The 24,715-nt window shown below is 50.0% G+C and overlaps 2 protein-coding genes across 5 annotated transcripts; both read left to right on the forward strand.

Moving 5' to 3' along the window:
* Positions 1 to 2,946: 2,946 nt before the first annotated feature.
* Positions 2,947 to 20,533, forward strand: HOXD4 (homeobox D4). Of its 3 annotated transcripts, XR_008381289.1 has the most exons (4): positions 2,947 to 4,540; positions 5,077 to 5,508; positions 19,810 to 19,916; positions 20,500 to 20,533. XR_008381289.1 is itself a non-coding variant. In XM_053597836.1 (3 exons), exons 1-3 carry the CDS (start codon positions 4,105 to 4,107, stop codon positions 5,459 to 5,461), a joined length of 645 nt encoding a protein of 214 aa, XP_053453811.1. In that variant the 5' UTR covers positions 2,947 to 4,104; the 3' UTR covers positions 5,462 to 8,516. The 3 variants fall into 3 exon arrangements, 2 of the variants coding, with proteins under 2 accessions (XP_053453811.1, XP_053453809.1); XM_053597836.1 differs by lacking the exons at positions 19,810 to 19,916; positions 20,500 to 20,533 and having other exon boundaries at positions 5,077 to 5,173; positions 5,350 to 8,516; XM_053597834.1 differs by lacking the exons at positions 19,810 to 19,916; positions 20,500 to 20,533 and having other exon boundaries at positions 5,077 to 8,516.
* Positions 10,817 to 24,475, forward strand: HOXD3 (homeobox D3). Of its 2 annotated transcripts, XM_053597833.1 has the most exons (4): positions 10,817 to 16,452; positions 19,825 to 19,916; positions 20,500 to 21,127; positions 22,920 to 24,475. In XM_053597833.1, the coding sequence occupies exons 3-4, from the start codon at positions 20,587 to 20,589 to the stop codon at positions 23,675 to 23,677; spliced, it is 1,299 nt and encodes a 432-aa protein (XP_053453808.1). In that variant the 5' UTR covers positions 10,817 to 16,452; positions 19,825 to 19,916; positions 20,500 to 20,586; the 3' UTR covers positions 23,678 to 24,475. The 2 variants fall into 2 exon arrangements, with proteins under 2 accessions (XP_053453808.1, XP_053453807.1); XM_053597832.1 differs by lacking the exon at positions 10,817 to 16,452 and having other exon boundaries at positions 19,828 to 19,916; positions 20,503 to 21,127.
* The last annotated feature ends 240 nt before the right edge of the window (positions 24,476 to 24,715 follow it).

Genomic DNA, 24,715 nt, shown 5'->3' on the forward strand with positions numbered 1-24,715 from the left:
GGGAGGTCTGGGTATTGGTGGGGTGTTTGGGCCTTGTCATTTTTCTGTCATTTTTTTTGCTTTATTATCCCGTGGAATTTAAGTGACCCCGGTTTTTATTGCAACAGGTTCAGGACCATGAGAGAGCGCCACTGTAAGTACCTTTCTGTTTCTTCCGAATCTCGAGGCGGTGCTGATCCCTGGGAGGTAGTGGGCAGAGGACTGCGCCGGCGGAGTGGGTGGGTGAAAGGGACGCCCCCTTCCCCAGGCCTGGCCAAGGGGGTGGGGAGGGGAGCTGGATTTGGGGGGGTGGAGGTGCTAAACTGAGCTCCTAGTAAGCTTTTCTGGGGCCTAGTTCACAGTCACCTGCCTAAGGGAACAGGCCGCCGCAGGGTCTCGCCCTAGTCTTTCTGTGCCTCTCTGATCTTCCCGGCCTGTCCCTGGCTCGGCACAGGTGCAGCTCCGCCGCAGAGCCACCGTTGGCTAAGAGCTTGCAGCTAATGAGCCGCCTGCCCTATTAACAAGTTGCGGCGAGCATCGCCTCCCGCTCGAATCAACGCAGTTAATACCAAAGGAAATGCGATTTCCCTAGGAAGCCCAGCCTTGTTTAACCCGGTCCAGCCTGACCCAGTCTTCTGTTTTTTTTTTTTTTTTCTTTCTTTCTTTTTTTAATTTACTACAAACAAAACTTAATCCTCTATGGCCGCGAGTGTGTTGCATTGGCCCCCCTCCGGGAAAGGCTGCTAATTCCGAGCCTTGCCTGGACATTCCTCGCACCGCCCCTCCTCCGGCCCCAGCGCCAGAGGTGTGGGCCCTGCACCGGCTGAGCGAGGAGGGATAAACTCTGTCTTCACCTCTGCTTCTGTGTAACTGCATTTCCAGAATTTCTGTGCCAGAGTCGCTGATGCTGCAAGGAAAACATAGAGGGGAGGGATTGGTGTCCTTAGCTGGGATATTTGGATCTTTCTGAGTTGCCTGTGCCGCAAAAGACAGGTACATTTCTGAGGAGGCCTGTGAAGTCTCAGGAGGACCATGATATTAAGATGATGGTATTTGCTGGCGAGTCATGGAAAAATGTGGCCCCTCCCTCACTGCCAAACGGAGATGATTTTATTTTAATGGAAGAGGGAGAGGGAAGGAAACAGGCACTCTCCCTCCCTTTGTGAGACACCCTATCTTCTGGTTCAAAAAGCTGGGGCTGGGCTCTGGGCCAGTATTTTTGGCCCCACTAAGCTGGGCAGCCTAGTTGACCCCCTGGGAGGCTGTGCTCACCCCCCCCCCAGAAGTGGAGATCTGCCCAGCACATTCGCTTCCATGAATCAGGCTGACTCCAATGCAAGGGGCGTTGAGCTCCAGGCTGGAAAATCTGGTCTCCCCAGGACCCCCTCATCATGCCCCCCTCCTTCAGCTGATATGGCTTTGGGTGCTTATCTCTGTTGAGGCTACTCACTTGCAAACCCGCATTCAAGCCCTGTAGCTGAACACAGCACAAAAAGTCAGAGAGATCAAAAGCATTAGTATGGGCAGTTGAGCGGGAGGTGAATATTTAACGCTTTTGTTCATCAATAACTCGTTGGCTTTGACCTGTCTGAACAAGTCGAGCAATAAGGTGAAATGCAGGTCACAGCGTCTAACAAATATGAAAATGTGTACATTCACCCAGGTCCCCACCAGGCTTAGCAGCCTCCCCCCATTTGTCTGGATAAAACCTAGGCCCTGTGTCCCCAGGAAGGTGGATACTTGGGAGCGCTTGGCATTAGACAAAATTGAGGTGACTCTTCTGGTACAGATTCAGCAGCCTCCGAGCCCTTGTAAGAATTGCCTCCCAGGAAATACCTACAAAATAACTAAAGTGGTGGAAGCAAAGGGTGTGTTTGTTGGGGGTAGCGTGCAAAGTGCCAGGCTTGGGAGGAGGGAGTCTCCCTGTGCCACCCCACCAGGCTCAGGCTTGAGACTTTAAATAATTTTTAAATTACTGGGGGGAAGGGGAATAAAAATAATCCCCCCCCAATTAACACTTTCAGCCTAAGGTCTGGCATCCAGAGCCCCACTCAAGCCAGAGCATCCTTTTGCCCCTGGAATCCTTCCTGGCTCTAAGTGCCTCTGAGTCTTCAGTGCCCTGAAATGAGGGACATGCCTCAAACAGCACTGAGGCCCTGGGGTGGGCAAAATTTGTGAACTTTTGTACTCCTGTGTGCTGCTGTTGCCAAAACAAAAATAATGAAACTTTTTGATATGTTTGCAAATGATTTCGAATGATCCCTCACCCTACCCTTTACCATTAGCCGGCTGGCCTCAGCCCAAGGCGGCTCAGAGCCTGCAAGCAGCAGCGCAGCGCCTGCCTCGGGCTCTGCAGCAACAGCGGGACAAACAGGCTGGCAGGCTCAGGGCCCAGAAAGGTAAACGTGCGACTTCTTAGAGAAGTAGCTTTGGCAGCTAATCTGGCTTGGTCAGGCAATAGAAAAAGGAGTAAGCAGAAGATATTCCCCTCCTACTCCCTTTTCTTCTGCCGCTGAGGAAATTTGTTCCTTTCTGGAAAGTACGACTTGATAAAAGGGGGAGGTGGTGTTATTTGGATCTGGAGAGGGGGAAGGGGGTACTGAAGTTGCCAGTACTAGAATGGATTATTTTTTCCTTTTTCTTTCTTTCTTTTTTTCTTTAAGAAGAACATTCTGGTTACTCTGCTGCTTGGTAACCCTGGCCCTGGTAAAGGAATGAGGAAACTTGATTGCTGCAAATTGTCACCAAGCTCATCAGGCTACCTGAACTGTCTCTGAATGTGGGTGGCTATGTCGGGCTGGTGGTGGCTCACAGAAAGCGGCTGAGGCTGGCAGCAGCCTGGGTACCCACTGTGGGTGGGACCCGGAGGTTGTAACGTTGTCTATATATACCCTGTAGAACCGAATTTGTGTGATATCCACACAGTCACAGATTCGATTCTAGGGGAATATATGGTCGATGCAAAAACTTCACATTTCTTCGAAATAGCCAGATACCAAGGTGGAAACTAGAAACAGCCAGCACTGTCAGCCACTTCTGTTTTAGTACCCCGAACTCCAGGAGGACAACTGCACCTGGTGATAGAGCAAACTTTTCCTTTCCAGAAGCCCCCCCTCACCTTTGAACAGAGGCCCCTGCACAAGCTGCAGAAAGAAACTCCGTTGGTTGCATGAATGCAGGGCTAAAGGGCTAGGTTTTGGGGTACTGGGGAATGAGGTTTAAGGCCAGCTAGTTCCAGCCCCAGCTCTGCCATCAAAGGGCAGGAGGTGAAAAGGTACCCAAATGTGGGCTCAATGGAATTTAGGGCCCGCTTGTGGGAAGACAGCAAGCTGGGAGGAAGGCCAGTGGGGACCGTTGGGGTGAATTTGGGTGAGGTGGTATTATAGTTACCCTCATCGCCATCCCAGCCCACCCCTCACCTACACCGACCAGGACACTGGAGGCTTTTTGCTATGTCGGGAGGGCGCAGCTTTGGCTGGGAACAGGGGGGACTGGGCACCAGTAGAAAGCATGGCAGTTACTCATTGCCTAATTTGATTCAGGCCGGCCGAATTCTGGTAACTTTTGGGTGACCCTGATGAAGACAAAGCTCGAACAAGGCCTTTGTATGGCAGAGACTCAGCTCCTGCTGGCTGGGAAGGCAGGATACTACCCGCCTGGGGCACTCTGCCCAACTCAGAGGCAACCTTGCCTAGCCACTTTTTGTTCCCTGCACCCCAGTTGGAGGATTCATTCCTCCTTGACCTGAGCCCATTTGGTGGGGGGCTGCTTTCACAAAGGGGTTAGTGGAGAGGGCACCGGAGTTTAGTAAAATCGGTGGCAGACAAAAGCTGGGATTACTTAAGGAAAATAGGGGTGCTAGGGATTAAAAAACTACAATAACTCCTGGCAGGAGCTCTCAAATGTGCCACCGCGAGTCACTTGACTACACGTATGTTATTTAGTTAAATTTGTGAAAATTATGAGATGCTCACCAACCCGGTGATAAACTCTCTCTCTCGCTATTGGCTGGCTTGGTCACATGGCCGCCCAACTTTATTCAGTTGACAGCAAGTAGGAGGGCCCTATGGAAGGAGAAAAAAAGACAACACGAGAAAAATTAGTATTTTCTACCTTCAGAAATTAATGGCCATGAGTTCGTATATGGTGAACTCCAAGTATGTGGACCCCAAGTTCCCTCCGTGCGAGGAATATTTGCAGGGCGGCTACCTAGGCGAGCAGGGTGCCGACTACTACAGCGGCAGCACGCAGGGCGCAGACTTCCAGCCCCCGGGGCTCTACTCGCGGCCTGATTTCGGTGAGCAGCCTTTCGGAGGCGGGGGCCCCGGGCCCGGTTCGGCGCTGTCTGCTCGGGGTCACGGGCAAGAGCAAAGCGTCCCCGGCGGTCACTACGGTGCCCCGGGAGAACCGTGCCCCGCGCCCCCAGCGCCTCCGCCCGCGCCACTGCCTGGCGCCCGGGCCTGCAGCCAGTCCGGCGGACCCAAGCAGCCGCCCCCCGGGACGGCACTCAAGCAACCAGCTGTAGTCTATCCCTGGATGAAGAAGGTGCACGTGAATTCGGGTAAGGCGCGGCTCCAGAAACCTCTCTGTCCCCACTCCAGCCTGTTGGCCTGGGCCCCCAGGACCGGGGTGCGAGTGGGTGGGGGTATGTGGAGCTTCCAGGGACACCGCAATTACTCTCCCCATAAATTTTTATAGCTAAGAGAGCAGGCTGGGACCATGTGGCTGGCTGCTTGGCTGTGGGCGCAAAAAGGGGTGGGGAGGCCCTGGGGTGGGGAAGGACTCCATTTTCAGAGTAGAGGGAATGTGGTGGAGAAGAGGATTTCCAAAATGCTGGGGATTCCGAATCCGGTGGTGGGCTGGAGAGAAGGAGCACATTGGAGATCCCACGCTGCAAGCCTGGGGGAGTGGGTGTGTGTAAGGGGGTGGGTAGGTGGGAGTGTGTGCACTGGGGAGAGGGCGGGAGGGAGGAAGAGAGCCTGGGAGTACGCGGGGAGGGCCGCAGTCTCGGGACGCGCCAGGAAGTGAACAGCGGAGGCGAAGGGCCTAACTAGTGGCGGGCCCTGACCTGGCTATACTGTCTGTTTTGTCTCGCAGTGAACCCCAACTACACTGGCGGGGAGCCCAAGCGGTCCCGGACGGCCTACACCCGGCAGCAAGTCCTAGAACTGGAAAAAGAATTTCATTTTAACAGGTATCTGACAAGGCGCCGTCGGATTGAAATCGCTCATACCCTGTGCCTGTCCGAGCGCCAGATCAAGATCTGGTTCCAGAACCGGAGGATGAAGTGGAAAAAAGACCACAAGCTGCCCAACACCAAAGGCAGGTCATCGTCATCATCTTCCTCTTCCTCCTCCTGCTCCTCCTCAGCCGCTCCAGGTCAGCATTTGCAGCCTATGGCCAAGGACCACCACACGGACCTGACGACCTTATAGAAGTGGGGACCCAGGCTCATCCCTCCCTGCGCTCCAGGCTGAGCTGAAGCTGCGGGGGCAGGCTGGGCCTGCTGTCACCTCGCTGGGCTCTAAGGTACTGTGGGGTGGACCTGGGACATGCAGGCCGCCCTGGGACTAAGTTAGCATCCTCCTGCCCGAGGGCAGCCTCCTCCCTAGAGCGAGGATGGGGATGGGAGGAGGGCGGGATTCTCTCTCTAAGTATATTATATGGCAGGAGCTACTGAGAATATAAAACCTGGTTGAGTCATTAAACTCATGAAAATCTCCACTCTTGGATTTTGAATTTCCGATGAAGGCTGGATGCTTTATCCCAGTACAAATTTGGACATTTCCCCTCTACCACCCCTCCAGGGACCTTTGTGGTTTAATAATGTGGGGAAGTTAAAGCAGAAAACTGGCCATCCCCTTCTTAGGTGCTTTCAGTAGTTGCAGGAGAGTTGGTCTGGATTGTGGAACTTTCTGGGTTACCTGTAGAATTTCCTTTGTGATTAAAAAAGCTATTTTGCTCCCCGTGGCCCCATGTGCAAAGAAATAACTCTAGGGAGAAAGTAGAAACAGGTTATTTTATGTTTAGATACCATTGCTTAAAGTATTTATTTATTGGGAAATTGAGTACAGAAATAACAGACACATTCATGCCAAAATATTTTAAATGAAAAAGGGAGCAGAATCAGAGATATGTGCACTTCTGTCTATAATTGGCATGTTGAACTCCACACCCTCCCTACTCTCTGGAAATGTGTATAGGGGACCCTTAACCCTTCTAAAGGGAAGCAAATGATCCACTCAAAGTTGAGTTCTTGCAAATATATTTCCATATGTGCTTTTTTCAGCACTGTGCTTACAGTCAGTTCTGAATGATTAAAGGAAAGGGGGGAAAAAGACAAATGGTCCAATATTTTCCTTCTGGAGAAAGAAAACAAAACTCTATGTACTGGGTTGTTAGATAATGACTGAATTTTCTGTTCCAACAGGACTCCAAATGCCCCCAAATACATAGTATTTTATAGGAATTGGTTTATAGCCTATATGGGGGAGGGGCTGTATGGTGGGGAGAAAGTGGGATGGTGAGGACCTTTTGCTTTAAAAAAGGAAAAAACTTAATTTAATCTAGAAGTTCATAAAAGTTGGTCTTAGGGTTTTTCCCCCTGAGGCTCTAATTTTTTACAAAACCAAATTAAAAATATTTTAAGCCCATTAATTACAAGAAGAAATTGCAAGAGTATAAAAGTGTTCAAGTCCTCTTCTTTGTGTTGAGAACAGTAGTTTTTTAAAAATCACTCTCAAACAACAGGAGAGATGTCCTTTAGTTATTTTTCTTATGCCTTGCCTAGGAAGGGTTCAAAGTTCATTTTTCTAAAATGCTGACCCTTGAGGATAAGGAGGAAAGAGTCGAAGGTAATGGCCAGAGTTCATATATACTCACATAAAACAAGTCTATAAAGTTTAAACCCCAAAGACTGAGGCTCCCAAAAAGAAGCCCCTGGTTGGAGTTGCCAGAATGGGAGAGAAAGAAGAGATAAGCTTAAAACTTAATTTTAAGATCCAGAATGGTATTGTTTTTTCAATGTTTCAGAACACTTTAGAAGTGGGAGGGAAAAATCACTTTCTCTGCAGGCGTTTTCTTTGGTTCTGTGTCTCCTGAGAACTGAAGGCAGGTATTCACTGGAGTCCCTAGGCTGAAATTCCACTTCTCTAAAGTATCTTCCAAGCCTTGGTCTTTTGTATTAGACCCTGGGGACAGCTCTTTGTTCCTCCTTGGGGTGAGCCTGGCTCTCAGACTTGCACATGGCAATACTTGAATATCTCCACGTCGGGATATTAAAGATGGATATTCCTGCATTATTTGCATCATTGTTTCTATGACAAAAAGCACAGAGTTCATACATAGTCAAGATGTCTTTTTTCTGATGCCCTCACGTTGAGAAGCTGAAAAGGTATTTTACTGAAGTTCGGGTAAATTGCAGAATCAGGTTCATCCAGAGGACAAATTTTCTATTCGATTAGCTGTATTTCAGCCAGGAGGAGTGACCTCTAAACCCTTAACCTTTGGACTCTAACTACCCTTCTCTTCTTTCTTCCCTTCTAACATGGAGAGCAGTCTTTGGATATAGAATTTGAAAAGAGCCGCTATCTTTAGGCAAGTTGGAGAAAGTTGCTAAGATCTTTCCTTAAAACCTAAATATTTGTGTACATTGAACCTTCTCCTCAGGAGGGGAAAAGTACATATTTTCTATTTTCATAACATCCAACTACATATATATTATGGAGATTATTATATGGATTTTCCCCTTCTCAGAAGTTCAGGTTACTCACCCCAGCTTCCCACCAAATGCCACAACTACTTAACTGACTTTAGCCATGGCCCAGAAGAAAGCCAAGAGACATTATTTTCATGAAGAAAACCCAAGTTCCTCTGAAACATAGTCACACTACTTTGGAAAGTAACTTAATCAGAGAAACAACTTCTTTGTTTGTAAATCTCAGCTCTCCTTCCCAGCTTCCAGGGATTGTCTTTTGATATGTTAATAGAGTCTTGATGGCCCAGAGGGCAGCCCCCAACACTGAGGTCCCATTCGGCCTTCAGCATCCTTTTGGGCTCCCAGGAGTGGGCCTAGGATGGGGCAGGGCCCCCCAACCACCTAGGGCAGGGAAGGAAATGGGTTTCCATCTGGGAACATGCTCTGGAGAGAGCTACATGTGGAAAGGATCCAGGGCCCATTTGCTATTATGTGTTTCCAGTGTGTTCTCCTAAATATGAGCCAGAGTGTTTGTTTTGGTGTTTAAAAAAAAAATCTGTGTTGGGGTCCTTACTGGAAGAGTAGAGAGTGAAATGTTTGCTGAGGACACTGTTCCTCAGACTCTCATCTCACTTTATCCATCGCAGCCTTTTGTTATGAGATGACATCGTCAGTCAGCCCCATAGCCCCATGGTGTCTGTTCACACAAGATGCTTTTTAGATAGAATTGACCAATGTTTTGCTGCCACCGATTAAAGTATTATTTATACTAATTGTTGTCTGTAGTTTTGATGTAACTCATCGATCTATATTTAAAATAATAAAAAGTGTAGCAAAATCTCCCTCCTGTTTGATGCCTTGACAGAGCATTCTTCCGTTAAGTCTCCTAAAAGCTAACAATATAAACAAATTTTTTATTATTTTCTGCAATAAATTAGTCACAAGTTATCACTTCCTACCCCATATACACATACTCCCAATTTGGCCACCATATTTTGTGAGCTTTGGGAAGCCTGGGGTTAGTTTCAGCCTGCAGGGTGTTAAGCATTTTTTTTTTTTTTTAAGAAAAAGTAATTGCCTGGGATAATAGGGGGCTCCAGTTTGTTTTTTTGCTGGGCTCTAGCCTACCCCAGACCCGTTCAGTCTCTGAGCCCTCAGGGGAGGTCTTTGTGATGTGACAGCGAAGAGACCCCTTCCTGCCCCACCCCCAACCTCAACTCTGAGAGAGGGTCCTGGGTTTTGGGCCAAGCTGAGGACGGTTGTTGGCTGCTCTGACCTGACCTCTCTGGCCACCAGTCTTGGGCTTCTTCACTTTTCCGGTGCTGCTCAGCCCAGCGATGCTCCAACACCTGCCCCTCCTTCCCGGTGCCCCCTCCGCTCTTCAGACAACAACAATAAACACTCCCCACTATTAAAAGTACGTTCACTATTTTTATCGCTAGGGCTTTTACAGATCTTGCCCTTGCCTTGAAGAGGGAGCCAAGAAAAGAGTCCCAAAATAGATGGGAGGCTTGGTCGAGGCAGGAAATGAGCAGAATACATAAAATCAGACATGTGTCCTTAATGTATGGAAGGGCTCGCCCCAGACGCGTGGACATGTGTATTTATAAGTGCACAGACAGAAGTTTAAATATTCAGACACATTTTATGATTGTCCTCCGCCCGTCTTCTGGTTAATGGCTCCTCCTGTGCCCACCAATACATCAATACGGTGTGTGTGTGTGTATTGACTCACCGGCAGGCATGAGGAGGAAACGAGTCCACAGCCCAGCCGGCTGAGTACAGTACGGTAAATCGGAACTCTCGGCAGACGGCGCTTTGCGCCGCCCGCCATGTTGGGGAGCCCTCCCTGCCCCCCGCGCCGGGCTGGGCGGCCGGAGCTCGCAGGCAGCTGGGGGGAGGGCCTTTCATAACCCGGAGAATTTTCAAAGTGCGAGGAAGATGATAAGAATAGATTTCTACAAGTCCCAACCACGTGATTGGCGAAATAATTAATTCAGCACGTCCCTTAAGAAACACGGAGTCGTCATTAATCTGCCACGCAAAGGGCTCTCTCCGACTTGGAAAGTGCAGGGATCCCAAGAATATCACCCGCCGAGGGGGGTCGCGCGGCGCTCCTGGCCCTCCACCCCGGGCCCCCGGCGGGCGCGGGAGCGCGGCCGGCAGGTAAATATTTTGGCGACTTTTATTTCATCAGATTTAAATCCTTAATGAACTTAGCTGTCAGAGCTGCTGACAAATAGTTCCCTTTGCTTCCTGATTTGGAACTGCGCGCCGGCGAGAAGTTGTTAGTGGCTTGGATGGTGACCTTTGGTTCAGCACAGCTTTGCACTTATGAAAAATTACTGAGGGCGGCCGAGTGTGTGTGTGTGTGTGTGTGTGTATGTGTGTGTGTCTGTGTCTGTGTGCGCGCGCGCGCTCACGTGTGTATGTGAGAGACAGAGAGGATATGAGGGTGTGCGAGGTGCTAGGGTGCGAGGGGTGAGGGGCGAGGGTGCGTGCGGGCTGCTGCAAGACAACGGGAGTTGTAAAAAACCGGCCCGGGTGGGGGACGCGCCTGGCGCACGCGGGCCGAGGTTGCCCGGTCGCCAGTGTCTACCGGGAACAATGGTCGCTGTCACGGCATCTGCCATCTATTCTTAAACCGGTGAGAAAAGGCCCCGGCCCTCTTTTCAAGCAAGGGTCGTAAATTTTTCTTTGCGTCATAATAGAAGGCTATAAAATCGAGTTGAAATTTTACCCCAGGCAGATTTTAACCATCAGCTGATGATTTCCGAATTGCTTCTCCCACTTTCTTCCCTCCCCGCTCAAGCTCTGCTGCTTCTGCCATCCCTTTTTCCACTTTATTTTTGTTTTTTCGATCTTTGAGAGAAGAATTAAAGGCCAAGGGAAGACGTCTCTGCCGCTCAAGTGGGAGACCTCGGGGCGAGGGCAAGTCTGCGGAAAAGTAGTATGTAGGAGAGGCCAAGCTACAAAAGGCTGTCTCTCCTGTTCGCTCCCGTTTTCAGCCCCTTTTCACCCCCATCCCAAGAAAATTCGGTGACCTAAGAGTCACTCCTCTCCAGCCCCACCTCCCAGCTTGCTGCGGTCCTGGGCTGAGGCAGCAGCCGGTATTTTCTTTCAGCTCAAAGGCTCCGAAGCTCGTGCCTCTTTATTCGCCTCTGTCTCTCTTGTTTCTGAAGATGCCTCCATTGGCTTTCGGGATGATTTCGGCAAGCGAGGGCTTGCTGTGTGGTGGTGGTTTTGGGATTGTGTGTGTGTTTTCATTTCTTTCGGGGTGTTGTGTATATTTCTCCGTCAGAACAGAAACAAAGTTTCCTCCGTTATGAATTATACATTCAAACAATAACACATTAATTCAATTATTCAAAGATGACAAATGTTTATGTGCTTTGCAAGTGACTCCAGCCAACAGATTCCAGGCGCTTTTGCCGAGCTGCTTGCATTTTTCTCAATGAGAATCGTCTTTCTGCCCCCTCATCCACTCCAACCCACTCAGACATCCCCTTGTAGGCCCATAGAGGAACCCACAAAAAGCTCCCCACCCCTGTTGGCAGCCCGGCAGCCCGGCAGCCAACAGCCTCCCAAGGCCTGGGCTTGGCGGGCACCGGCCTGGGCTATTTTATCAGTGTGACAATTGCCTGGGTTGGTGTGATAAATCATCGTAAGTAATTCCTGAAAGGGTGCGAGACTGTTGGGGGCCGGGTGAGGACTGTAAATCTTTCCGGTTTATTGCTCTATGAACATATGCTCTGATTGAAGAAGGCTTAGATCCCTTCCTAGAGACAAATTCCTGCAAAGCAGTCCCCCTCTTTGACTCAGGATTAACACTTGCTGCTGAGACCACCGACTGGGCGCCTGGGGAGAGGCTAGGGGGTAGGGTCCTCCCGGTGGGGTTGGACTAGGTGCACCCCAGAAAAATGCCAACTGGGTCCTTGGCCAGTCTGGGCCAGGTGAACAAAAGAAGGGACTTGCTGATGGGTTTGGAGTCTCAGGCCTTCGGACCTTCCTGTGCCTCTGGAGTAGGGATGTGGTGGGGCCTTAGCCCCCTCCTCCCGGCTCATCTATGTCTGCTGGGCGTTTTCTTTGGTCAAAGACCCTGGAATCAGCGACAGAGCACTGGCCCCGTGTGTGATGCTGCTGAGAAGCAGAGCTGGAGAGGAAATCGAGACTGGGTTGGGGGCCTTGGGGTGGAGAGGCCCCGGTTGTGTGGGGATTTTTGAATGCGGGCCTGGGCTATGGGAGGGCCCTGGGAGCTCAATACCGTACAGGCCAGGAGCTGGCTCAGCCTCGCCTAATTTTTTCCACATGCAGAATTCCCACCCAACCACTCCCTAGAGTGGTGGGAACCTGTCCTGATTTCATATGTCTTATGTAGAAGTTTCCTTGTCCCCCAGGTAAGCCTGGCCAGGACTGCTTTCACAGCCCTCCTCGCCTTCCAGGAGGCGCCGCAGGAAACGGGAAGCGGTGGCCTGGCAGTCGCTGGGTTTGATACGCGGGTCGCGCCCAGCTCTGGAGGTGCGCCAGTCACAGTGGGCAGCGGCTTGGTGCCTGGGAGGCTCCAGGTCTCGAAGGACACGGTTGGGGCACTTGGGACGCAAAGACGGGAGGTCGCTCTGGGTTCAGCCGCCTGCTAGGCTAAGCTTCTTCTGTGGCTCTGAAGTGGCGACGACTCCGCTGTTGCTGAGTGTGGAACTAGCCAAGGGCCCAAGGAGTGGGGGTGACGGCGGAGTTCCCTGAGGTGACAGCCAGGGCTGAGAGCCGGTGGTTTCCACCTTAGAGCCGGAGCCAGAGCATTGTCTCAACGAAACTACCTCGCTGGGGAAGTGGAGAGCAGGCGGCGGCTTAGGAGGCGGGAAGTGTTTTGCCCTGGTGCTTGCTGATTCGGTGTAGGGGGCTCAGCTGCAGCCAGGGAGTTAGGGGAACTCTGGGCCTCTGGTGTTCCTCAGCCATCTCCAGAGAACTTTGGAGGAGGCCTGCAAGATTTCCAACCCCCGGAATAATCCGGTGCAAGGCCCGGCCAGTGTCAGAGGTCGTAGGGAGAGACTTTCATCGCCCCCATCCCGCTGCGTGTGGCCAGGCTGGGGCTGAGTCGGTCCGGAGCTGAGAGCTAAGGTTCTTTCCTTCCTCCCCATACCCAGCCATATTTGCCCCAAGGTAGGGGCCGGGACCAGTGCCTCCTGTGCCCCTCCTCCCAACCCCCAGGCCTGGCTGAGCTCCGGGGCTGGATGGCGTGAAAGTTTCAACCTCAATCAGTACAATCTTCCCTCGGGGTCACGTGAACAAATATGCTCGCATTTGAAGGCAGCGTCTGTATTTCCCGACTATGAGGGGGTTTCTAGGGCTCTCTCCAAATCCAGAAAGGACCACGTTCCGCAAGCAAAACAAGCCCCGAGCTCTGGGGGGCCTGGGAGGGTTGGGCAGAAGCCCAGGAGTGGGTGGGGGCGCGGGTGGCCGTCGCTCTGGGCCTGAGAGCGGACGGGCGGGCGGGTGGACCGACGGGCGCGCAGCGCGGGCGAAGCCAGCTCGGGGACTACGAACTCATTCCTCCTGCGTTTATTGGTAGTTGAACCTCAGCCTGGTTCCGTTCTACCGGGAATTCCGTATGCTCGGGTATATGGCCGCTTCTGCGAGCACACAAGACCAGGGTTGGGACAGTGTTGTCTGCAGACAAAGGGGGAAGGCTAGCTCTGCCCCCCACTGGCGCCCACTCTGAGGCCGAGGACACCAGGTTTATGATAAATTGAGATCCAGGTAAGCAATTGCATGACAAAATGGAAATCTTTGGGCAGGGGGCTGCTTGCCGCCCTAAGCGGGATACTAAATATGATTTATTTTGTGTAATCTGTAATCTTGATTATTGCCAATTGGTGAGGCAGCCCGCGTAGACGTAGATACACTTCTACATATACACCGAAGGTGGTGATTTATCGTAACCAGGCGCGCTTTCTGGGGACGTTCCCCGCCTACCAAAAGGTTAGGAGGACACTACCTTGCCAGGTTTGAGGGTGGCCGATAGCATGGGGGTGGAAGAAGCAGTTTGAGGAAGGGATCTGGTGAAGATATTGGGGCTGGAGAAAGTATTTTTGGATAAATGTGCAATTATGAGAATAAGCTGAAAATAAAAGGAATTTTAGAAGTTTTTACACTGTCCCTGCTAAAGTAAGTTGGAGCGTCATATTAATTCCGTACCTTGGGCTGCCAGGCTGAGCATAGGAGGGTTGATTTATAAGTATTTAAAATAAATTCAGTGGCTAGCCAGCTCCCTGCATTGTTCTGGGAGTGAGCTACACATGCTCAGCCTTTACCTCTTGCTGATGGCTTAATATTTTTTTTTTGAGAGGTTAAAATGCTACTGAGCTTCTCCCCCACAAATTCAAGAGAAACCCAAACTATCCAGAAGAGTTTGGGAGGCTCATCAATCTAGGCTTTTTACTGTCATAGGGACAGAGAAAGGGTTTAGCGTTTCTGGGTCCTTCTCCCTAAAGAATTCTGAGTGAAGAATAAACCATATACTGGTTCTGGATCTCTATGTATCCTTTTGTTTACTTCTTTTGACTGCTGGCTGGGGGAGAATACATCCCATCCTCAGTCTTTCCAGAGTGAGTGGTTCCATACTCAAAGGAACTGCCACTGGGCTAGACTGGACTGGACTTCTATAGGGAAAGGACCCCCAAAGCAAAGAGCAGTTCCTTAACCTAGGTTGGGACAGGCCCCATCAGGAGAGGGACTGACTTCCAGAGACTATGGAAGTCCCATCAAATGAGAGCAGTAAAGTTGTTTCATCAATTGCTGGTGCTTGGTGCTTGGCTCCATCAAAACCTAAAGTCGCTGGACATTTTTCTTTGCTGGCTGCCTTGGAGCTCAGCGCCTGCCAGCTTAGTCAGCTGAATCCAATTACTGCAAGCAGCATTTCATTTGGCCCCATGGAGCACTCACTTATAACTTCCCCGAAAATTTCAATAATCCCCATCAAGGCTCCAGGCTGGCCCTACTCTAAAGAGTTTTCCTGGGGTGCTACTGGGGGATGGGGCAACAGGGCTGGAGGCTGCCTGGAACCAGGTCTTCCTTGACAGCTGGCAGACAGGGCTCCCTTCTCCTGCTCCCCTCAGTTTTTTGTTTTGTTTTGTTTAATATTTATTTTTTGGCTCTAGGGAGGGTACTAGTGCTGGTGGCCCAGAGCCAGCCTGGCTAAGGCCAAGATTCTGGGCAAGTAAGGGACCAAAGTTGAGTCAAAAGATGTTGAGTGACAGGGGAGGGATCTAAAAGAAAGTGCTAGGAGCTCTTCTGGCGATCCAACTTTTGCCAACTTGGGCTACTTTTCCAGTCCCAAACCAATAGCCCAAAGCGCAACATCACGGAACACCCAGGTGCAAACTAACCCTGTTCCTCCTGGGATGGAAAACAAAATCTAGCTTGAGGTATCAGGGTATCATCATCATATCCCTGGGTGGCCTCTTAGATCTTTCTGAGGGGAGGCTCTTGCTTCTAAAGAACCCCTTTTTAAAAATAAATAATCAAGCAGCAAAAGTTGACGTCCACCCTTGAGAATGTATTCTAGGAAGAAGCTTCAGAGATCCTCTAGCTTGCACCTGGTACCTTGCACCTCCACAGAGACACCCCCAGGGTCTGGACCAGCCAAGGGGGCTGGGAGGGCAGTCAAGTGACTTGCCCCCTGGGCCAAGGCTGGCTAGGAAGGTGAAGCTGGGGCTCCAAGTTAGGAGCCCTACCGGGCTGGTATCTCTTGGAGCCGCTTCCGTTGGGTGTTCATTAAGGGGTGAGTTATTGCAGTGTGAGCCAAAGGTCACTGCAAAGGCTTATGGCTGTGCGCTGTGGTCTTTAGAAGTGCCTGGAATGCTTTGTGTGAGGCTTTCTGGGTGTAGTTTAGTGTTTGCAAACTACTGAGTCGACAAATTGTGCAGAGCAGATTCAGAAGTGGGATTCTGTCCTTCTCCATTCACCTGAGCAGGACAGGGACCCCTGCACACCCAGGCCCCTTAGTCTGGGTTATGCGGTGGGGATGAAAAGGATGTTTGTTTCTTAGGCAGTTTGTAGCCTGATCCTGAGCCAGAAGTGAGCCCAAGCTAAGAGCATGGTGGACTTAGAGGAGAGAATAACTCAGGGAAAGCATCAGAGGTAGAGTGTTAATATACAAACCAGGAAACAGTGCCCTGTTTCCTTTTCACTGAGGCTCTGTGGGGCAGCTTGGACTAGGATCCATCCAGGCCTATCTATCCACCTTTCCTAGTGCCCTCGTCAGTAGCTTCCCTCCCACTTTTATTCTGCACATTATTTTTTCTGCTCCTAGGACTGTGGGTTTAAACTCCGGGATTGGAACCAGAGACATTTAGAGCTTGGTAGGGGCTGGAGGAGAGCAGAACAGTTTCCCTGCACCTCTGACCCACTTGGCACACCCTCTGGCAAGAGGATCTGGCACTTCCCTCAGGTCTGGGCTTCCCACTCCTCCCCCCCCACCCTAGGAAACCAAGGATTTTGGTGTTATCAACTTCTAGCTCCCCAGGAGCCAAATGAGTCTCTTTTCTGCTGGGGAGAAGGCCTCAGGATGGCTGTGGGCACCATATACGAAAGTCACATTGATTGTGATACCCTTAAAGGGGGTAAAGCCCCTCGACATGTGTTTTCAAGAAAGAAATGGCTGCTACTGAGAGTTTTCCATTTTGTTCCAGATCCACCTCCACAGAATATCAAAAGAAACCGGAAGAGCCTACAAAAAGTTAGAGACAAAATTCAAGAAAAGATACACATACATAATTGTGGTGAGTGGGCAGTAATTTAAAAAAATAATTTCCACTATATTCCTATCTGTTCTGCAACTCACATGGTAGTCACCTCAAAATGCATACATCAGGACATAAAACAAAGGGCAGCTTTGAAGTGGATCACCTCAGCGTGAACTGCCGCCGGTTACACGATAACCGATCATCCGCCTTCAAATTTATGGCGCTTTAATGGGACGAGCCCAAAGCCTTAAATGCAGGGCGCATTACAGTATTGAGTTATCTGTGCTAAGAGTGATTTAGAAGGAGTGTTCAGGGATTCCCATAGAGCAGAAGAGGCTCAGGCTTGAAAGATCGGGAGAGCTTGGGCAGAATGTAAATAAATCCTCTTCTGAGCACCCCGAAAATGAGTGATTTCCAAATCCCAGAGTAATAAAGCCAACAGTGAAGGGAGAATCTTGCTCCGTTCCAGTGAATCAACGGGACGCCCTGCAAGCATTTTGGCCACCACAAAGAGATCCATGGGCTTCTGAGGCCCTGGTTAAGGCAAAACAGGGAAAGGCGCCAAGACTAACTAGAACCTTAGAAAATTTGGGGAGAAACTGACGCAATTAACATTGCATTTCCTCCTGGTTCTCTTCCAACTCAAACGGACTTCTCTACCCTTCCTTGATTTAAGACTATCACACCGCTAGTCACAGCCCGGCCCCTGTCACCCACTCCCTTCCCAACCTTCCCCTCCAGCCTTTTCACAGCCACAGCAGGCGAGGGAGCGGTCAGGCCAGTCTCCGCGGGTCCGGCGAGCCTCCCGGCATCCCAGGCTAGGGCAGCAGCGGGTCTTTGGTCCTCCCGGAGGCTGGGTGCGTCGCGTCCTGCATCCGCCGCCGAGCAGATCTGCTGGCAGAAGCGGGTACCGGCCACTTTATATAATCCCGCTGCTCGCAGGGTGCGTGAGCGGGGAAAAGTGCGGAGTAGGGAATTCTTTTGCTGAGCTGCCTCCTACGCGGAGCCTGCTTTCCACTTCTGAAAAGTGCCGGGCCTTGGGTAGTGTTTTTCTTTTCATTCCTTACTGAAGCGTTTACTGCCGCTGTGGTCGCAGTCATAAATTTTGTTACAAACCACAATGACAGGTGCATTGATATGCACTGTGAGAGCTCCAGCTGCTTAATAACCCCGTCCCCTGGCCGCTGTGAGCGCCCTTTATTTATTTGGTATCATATTAGGTATTGATCCCGCGCAGAATTAAGTGCAGTGAGCAAGTATCAGGGCTCGGTTACTTCGGAGGCGCAGCGGGCTAGCACAGTCCGGCAGGCAGTGGTCGCTCAGAGGACGCCTTCCTTCCGACAGGAGACCGTTTGGCTCTTCATTCCGGGCCTATGGGTTAGACCTCCGAGTTAAGTTGGGCAAATTCCCAGACCGCAAGAAAGGGCGAGCCAAACCCATTTGGCACCTTTTCCCCAGGAGAAGCAGGGCATAGCATCGACAGGGTTTGGGGAGGCTGCCCTGGCCAGTTCCCCTGGGCTTAGGGGGTAGAGAGGAGGTGAAGGGAGAGAAAAGGCAGATGAGGACTTGGAGGAAATGCGGAGTCTGGTTGACCACCCCTCCCCCTACACTGGCCCGTCTTCACCCCAAGGCATTTGGGTCTTAGAGCCCAAATGAGCAGAGGTACCAAAGGGTGAGAAAAGAAAGGGGGGGGGGTCGAAAAGATGAGCCACTGAACAGTTGACCATTGTCCAAGTGATTTATGACCCATTCCTGCTTTTTAGGTTCAAGCAGAGTTCACAAGGAGTAGGGATTTCTGGAAAGAAATAAGCCTTTTTACCCATTTTGTAATAACGTTCTCAGGTTTTGTTTAAGAGAAGTGGCTTCTTTGGGGTGCTGTAAGTTTAGAGGAATGTAAACCCCTTCTCAGTGAAGACAGAGCTGCTGCCAGCACTTGCGGTTGGGGAAATGGACCTTAAGGTAGTGGATCATCCTTGAATGGGCCTAAAAATTTCTTAAGACAATGTAAACAGGCAGGAAATGGTCTATAGTTCGTAAGGAAACTGCTTAGTATTTGTACTTTTGAGGTCTATACACAAGTTTTTCTAGGTGTATTTCATAGGAACAAATATATATTAAAACTGTCTGTCTCAAAGACCTGGTCAGTTCCTAAAGAAGCTATTTTCATGCGACTAGTTCACCTATCAAGATAAACTTGGTCAACTTGGAAGGCAGGAGGGAGGATGTTTTGCTTCCACAGTTGTAAATGGAATGACAGAAGCACCAGCAAGTAGTGTGAATGTCTGATATGACCATTTAGACATCCAGATGGTTAAGACTGAAAGTAGAATCTCAAAAAAGTCTAAAAATTACCCAAACCCAGAACGTTTCACTCTTTGGCTTAGGGACAAACACATGTAAATATTAGTCACAGGATGAGGATGTAACTATCTATTGGATATTTAGTAACTTTAATAGAGAAAGATAATCAAAGAAATGTTGAGTCTCTCTTAGGTAGATATACTAAGTGCATACACTTAAAAAACACTAGTAGAAACAGCTCATATAACATTGTAGTATTATGGTACCTGTTCTGGGCCTGTTCTTTATCAAAATAAGTGGTAAATTCACTTATATTCTAAAACACAATGAGCAACAATACTACCTGCTAAATAAAGGCTAATTTGAAGAATTAAAAAAATTGAGTTAGGCTTTTCAGTGGAACTGGAGGGAAAATGAGCAAAGAAAGATGTGTTTTTGGTACTGTGGTCAATTCCATTAGACCACATAAGCTGCTTAGATAATGTGGTCTATCATTATGACCAGGATAGAAACCAGGGAGATTTTCTGGGAATGAAAGCTGTGTGAAAAATCAAGAATTAAGGCAAGGGAGCTGATCTATGAGTTTTCTTTATCAAACAGACAAAAGTGATTGAATGGTATGAGTTATATTTTAACTCCTTAGGAGCCTTTCAGAAGAAGTGGGGAAGGAGGGTAAGAAGAGAAACCCCTACCAAGAGTCAGGGGATACAAAAGGAGTAGAATATTTCTTAGTTTTGTTTTCTTTTTCCTTCCAATTCTGGGCCCATTCATCATGTCATGAGAAGTTCTCTCACTGGTTGTGGGTTGGGTGGGAGGGAGGTAGGGTGGAATAGATGGTCCAGAGTTGAGGTCAATAATAGTATCTATTTATACAATATCCCGGGTAAAAATGTTTTAAAAGTTTTAAATCATTCTGTATTCACCCATGTTCCATGCATTTCAAGTTCTAAATCTTTTCACCCATTTCCATTAGCATCTATTTAAAAGTAGTGGGAGAACAAAGTAAAGGGCCTAGAAAAATGTAGATGAAGAAGAAACATTTTCTAGCCTTAAAATATTCTGTAAGTACTCTTCTTGGTTTTTATCTCCTAGTTTTCTACATTGTAGACTTCACAGAGCTAACTTCACTGATTCTCATCCTGTCATCACAAAGTGGACTATCTGAACTTTCATGAAAGATGCTGTGACTTTGAAACCAGGTGGGGGAGATACTTTTTTTTTCTTTTTCTTTCTCTCTTCCTTTCTTTTTAGTTCTGGCTGTTCTGAGTGTGCTTGCCATAGAGCTTCCTTTTACCCATCAAAATCTGTGATGACTCAATGATTGATCAATTTACTTATTCACTCATTCAACAAGCATTTATTGCATTTACTACATGCAAGGCAGGGCACTGGAACTGAAAGTTAGGAATATATAGATGAGTGGCACAGTCCCTGCCTGCAAGGAGCTCATAGTTTGGTGGGAGTATCAGTTGGTAAAATGTATGAGGCCATAAATGCTTTTCTATGCAGATTGAAGGGCTAACAGACAATTTTGAAGGAAAAAATTGGGGTGGAAGGAAGCCTCTTCCTTTACTAGAGTTGAGCTAAAGAAAAGGTCTTTTCTTACATTTAGGAGAAATTCCTTCTGACTTTTCTAAAAGTCCAGACAAATCCTAGAACCAGCACTTTGTCTATCCCCTTCTCCATGAAGTGGGTGGGAAGCAGAGAGCATGGGCTAGTCCTTCTATATTGACTGGTCTTGCCAATGATAGTCCCTCTGGGGCCTCTCACTTTTCTTCTCAGCAGGTCATCTGGAGCCTGGGAGCTGGCCCAGCTCTCTCAGGATTCTACAGACTTTGGAGGTGGCAGGAAAAGAGACAGTGGTAGTCAATGTTATTTGAGCAGGGTCAGCAGGCCCTGGAGCTTCCTGAGTGTACAATGCAGAAGGCTGCTTACTATGAAAACCCAGGACTCTTTGGAGGCTATGGCTACAGCAAAGCCACTGACACTTATGGCTACAGTAACCCCCATCAGCCCTACCCACCCCCTGCTGCTGCCAGCTCCCTGGACACTGAATACCCAGGTTCTGCCTGCTCCATCCAGAGCTCTGCACCTCTTCGAGCCCAAGCCCACAAGGGAGTGGAACTCAATGGCAGCTGCATGAGGCCTGGCACTGGGAACAGCCAGGGTGGGAGTGGTAGCAGCCAGCCATCTGGTCTGAACTCAGAACAGCAGCCACCACAACCCCCTCCTCCACCACCAACCCTGCCTCCATCTTCACCCACCAACTCTGGAGGTGGAGTTCCTGCTAAGAAGCCCAAAGGTGGGCCAAATGCTTCTAGCTCTTCAGCCACCATCAGCAAGCAGATCTTCCCCTGGATGAAGGAGTCCCGACAGAACTCTAAGCAGAAGAACAGCTGTGCCACTGCAGGTAGCTCACTGAGGTGGCTCACTCCTGAACCAAATCCCCTCCACACTGACTCCAGGAAGCCCTAGTCATGGCTGGAAGTGCAACCTTGGAAGCCAAATTTCTATACTCCTGCTCATACTGAAATGCCCTTCCTCTTTAGTGTGCCTGATTGGGGTCATACTCTTGCAGTGATAGGGTGCTCATCCACTCCAGGCAACTGTTGCCATTGCTGGACAGGTCTCATAGTTATTAATAGAGAGCTCTCAAACTGACATCTGTTTTCCTGGGCTTCTAGTCATAACTCAGCTCCCTTTCCCACCCAACAGCTCTTCAAAATTTGGAGACAGGTCTTACAATCCCCAACCTAGGTGGTGATATAGCCTGTACCACATGAATCCCATTCCTTCAAATTAGTAAGAAGTCAAGTCTAAGGAGCAGTATGTCATGAACCATGCCAAGTACTTTATAAGCATTATCTAATTTAATTTTCCAAAGAATCCTTTGAGGTAGGTATAACATCCTCATTTTACAAATAAGGAAATTGTTAGAGATGATAAGCAACTTACCTAAGATCATGAAACTGCAAAGTGGTGGATTTGAATCCAACCATTTTGATTCCAGGGCCTGTAAGGCACAGCCATGAGGCTGTACTTGACCTGCCCCAGCCCCGTTCTCCCCACTTCAGCAAATCTGTAATGGCAAGGTGTATATTCTAAGGGGAGAGGATATTCTGGGAGACAAGAGCAGCTTTGGATTTCTCTCCTTGGAAGGGGAAATCCTATAATTGAGAATGTCTTCTCTTGGTCCATTCAGTGGGTATGGAAGAAGACAGGCATGGTCAGGTCAGGAGCTCTAAAGCCTCCTTCCCTCTGCTCAGATAGCTTGGTTCCTGATATTTTTTGGCCTTGCGTACTCTGATGTGGTTTGGGTAGATGAACTTGCTTCCAGGTCCAGAGCTAGTTTGAGGCCTGGGATGTGGTTTATTATCAGGTCTCTGGTTTGCCTGATGCTCTCTGGGGCTGCTGCTCCAAAGGGGAAGGTGTCATCCTGCCTGCAAGCTCCTTTTGCAGCCCCTCCCTCCTCAGCTGCAGGCTCAAGCCCTCCCTCTTGGGAGAAATCCATTTGTCTTCCCTGGGAGGGAGTGGACAAGCAGCTGAGAGGTGGCAGGGATAGTAAAAGCCAGTGTTGAGGCTGCTGCTCCCAGCACTGCATTGCTCAAAATGCTTCTAGTCTGGCCTTGGACCTCCTAAAACTCCAGGGCAATATTGTTTTTGTTTATCACCTCTCAGCTTTTGGGTGCTGCTGGCCTGGAGAGAGGTACCAAGATCCCCACCTTCATTCTTTGTTCCCTAGGGGGTGTTTTGCCTAGGAGCCAGTCCCTAAGCAAGGCAGGCTGGAGCTGCTCACTCCTCCCTGTTCCTCACGCCCAGAAGCAGAGGCTGAGAGGAGTGTTCAAAGAAGTCTGACCCTTCTTTGAGGGGGCTTAGGGGGGAGTCCTTAGCAGCTGCTCCCAGTCTCTGATTAAACTCCTTCATGGCCTTTGGGTGGAGAGGAGACGATGGGTTAGGATGGAGAGGGTGTGGGCAGAGGGGCATAGGGAATCTGATCTCAGAAGGCAGATGGAGGTCTCAGGTGTGACTGAGAGGTAGGGCAGAGGAAGACACGAATTCCCCCTTGGAATCATACCTCTCAAACGCTCCCTCCTTGTCCTAGCCAGGATTGGAGGTGGGAGTTAAGGTGGGAGGAAAAAGAACCTAGGGAAGCACTGCTCTTCCTCCTTGCTCAGCGCCTCTCTCTTTCCCTCCCCGCCCAGGAGAGAGCTGCGAGGACAAGAGCCCGCCGGGCCCAGCGTCCAAGCGGGTACGCACGGCATACACTAGTGCGCAGCTGGTGGAGTTGGAAAAAGAATTCCACTTCAACCGCTACTTGTGCCGGCCGCGCCGCGTGGAGATGGCCAACCTGCTGAATCTCACCGAGCGCCAGATCAAGATCTGGTTTCAGAACCGGCGCATGAAGTACAAGAAGGACCAAAAGGCCAAGGGTATCCTGCATTCGCCGGCCGGCCAGTCCCCAGAACGCAGTCCGCCACTCGGCGGCGCCGCGGGCCACGTGGCCTACTCGGGCCAGCTGCCGCCGGTGCCCGGCCTCGCCTACGATGCACCCTCGCCGCCAGCTTTCGCCAAATCACAGCCCAACATGTACGGCCTGGCAGCCTACACGGCGCCGCTCAGTAGCTGTCTGCCACAGCAGAAGCGCTACGCGGCGCCGGAGTTCGAGCCCCACCCGATGGCGAGCAACGGCGGCGGCTTCACCAGCGCCAACCTGCAGGGCAGCCCGGTGTACGTGGGCGGCAACTTCGTCGACTCCATGGCGCCCGCGTCTGGGCCTGTCTTCAACCTGGGTCACCTCTCGCATCCATCGTCGGCCAGTGTGGACTACAGTTGCGCCGCGCAGATTCCTGGAAGCCACCACCACGGACCATGCGACCCTCATCCCACCTACACAGATCTCTCGGCCCACCACTCGTCTCAGGGACGCCTGCCCGAGGCCCCCAAACTGACGCATCTGTAGCGGCCGCCGGGCCAAACTTGTGGTTCAATTACCTCTCCAGCTTTGGTGGTGGGGGTGGAGGGCGGGCCCCGCGGGGCAGCTCGGGGACCCCTTCCCCGGCTCTGGTCTGGCCGCGGCAGGGGCTCAGGAGACCAGGCCTCCCTTCCATGTGCGTCCTCCTTTGGGTGACTCGCCATAAATCAGCCGCAAGGATCCTCCCCTGTAAGCCTGACAGTGCCAAGTACTGCGGACGGAGGGACTCCAATCTGGTAATGGTGTCCCAAAGGTAAGTCTAAGGTCCATCGGTGGCGTGCCCAGCCGAGTGACAGAGCCCTAAGAGTCCCCGTCTTGGCCCGCGTCTAGCTTAGTTGCGGAGACCTTAATTTATATGCTCCTTCCCGTCCCGTAAAGATTGCATCGGACTAAGCTATCTATTTATTTGAAGCGAATCATTTCGTTTCCTTGATTATTTATCCTTGTCTGAATGTATTTATGTGTATATTTGTGGATTTCTCCAGCCAATTTAGGAACGCTCCTAGGCCGTGGGGCCACATTTCACTTCTTTAGTCCCCTTGGTCTGAACTAGTTGAAAGAGTAGTTTTGAACAGTTGTAACTGTGGCTGGTATTTGTAGTTGATGTAAAGGATTAAAACCACAAATTGTCCTTCATGGGTAGAGTCAGGAAACCTGGTGGCTTGGCAAGACGCACATTAGTCAGTTCTCAGCAGCTATAACCCTCGCTACTCCACACAGTTTATTGATTTCAAATTGTCTGGTACCATTTGAACAAATATTTAGAATAAAAAAATTTTCTCAGTCGGAAGAGTATGTGTGTTAATCACGCACACTTGCAAGCTCACAATCCCCATGTAAAGCCCTATAATAGTAGACAGACCTTTTGAAAAAAATATTTTTTTGGGATTTAGTTCACAGATTGATTCTGGGGGTACTTGATTACTTTCCCACTGTTGAAATTAGGGGGAGGGGAATAAGGATGCAAACCTAGAATGGTTCTGGGCAGGTCGACTTGGATAGAGCTTTCCGAAAGCAGCGCCTGCT

Source organism: Nycticebus coucang, chromosome 7 (genome assembly GCF_027406575.1).
Source record: "Nycticebus coucang isolate mNycCou1 chromosome 7, mNycCou1.pri, whole genome shotgun sequence".
In the NCBI taxonomy this organism is placed as follows: domain Eukaryota; kingdom Metazoa; phylum Chordata; class Mammalia; order Primates; family Lorisidae; genus Nycticebus; species Nycticebus coucang.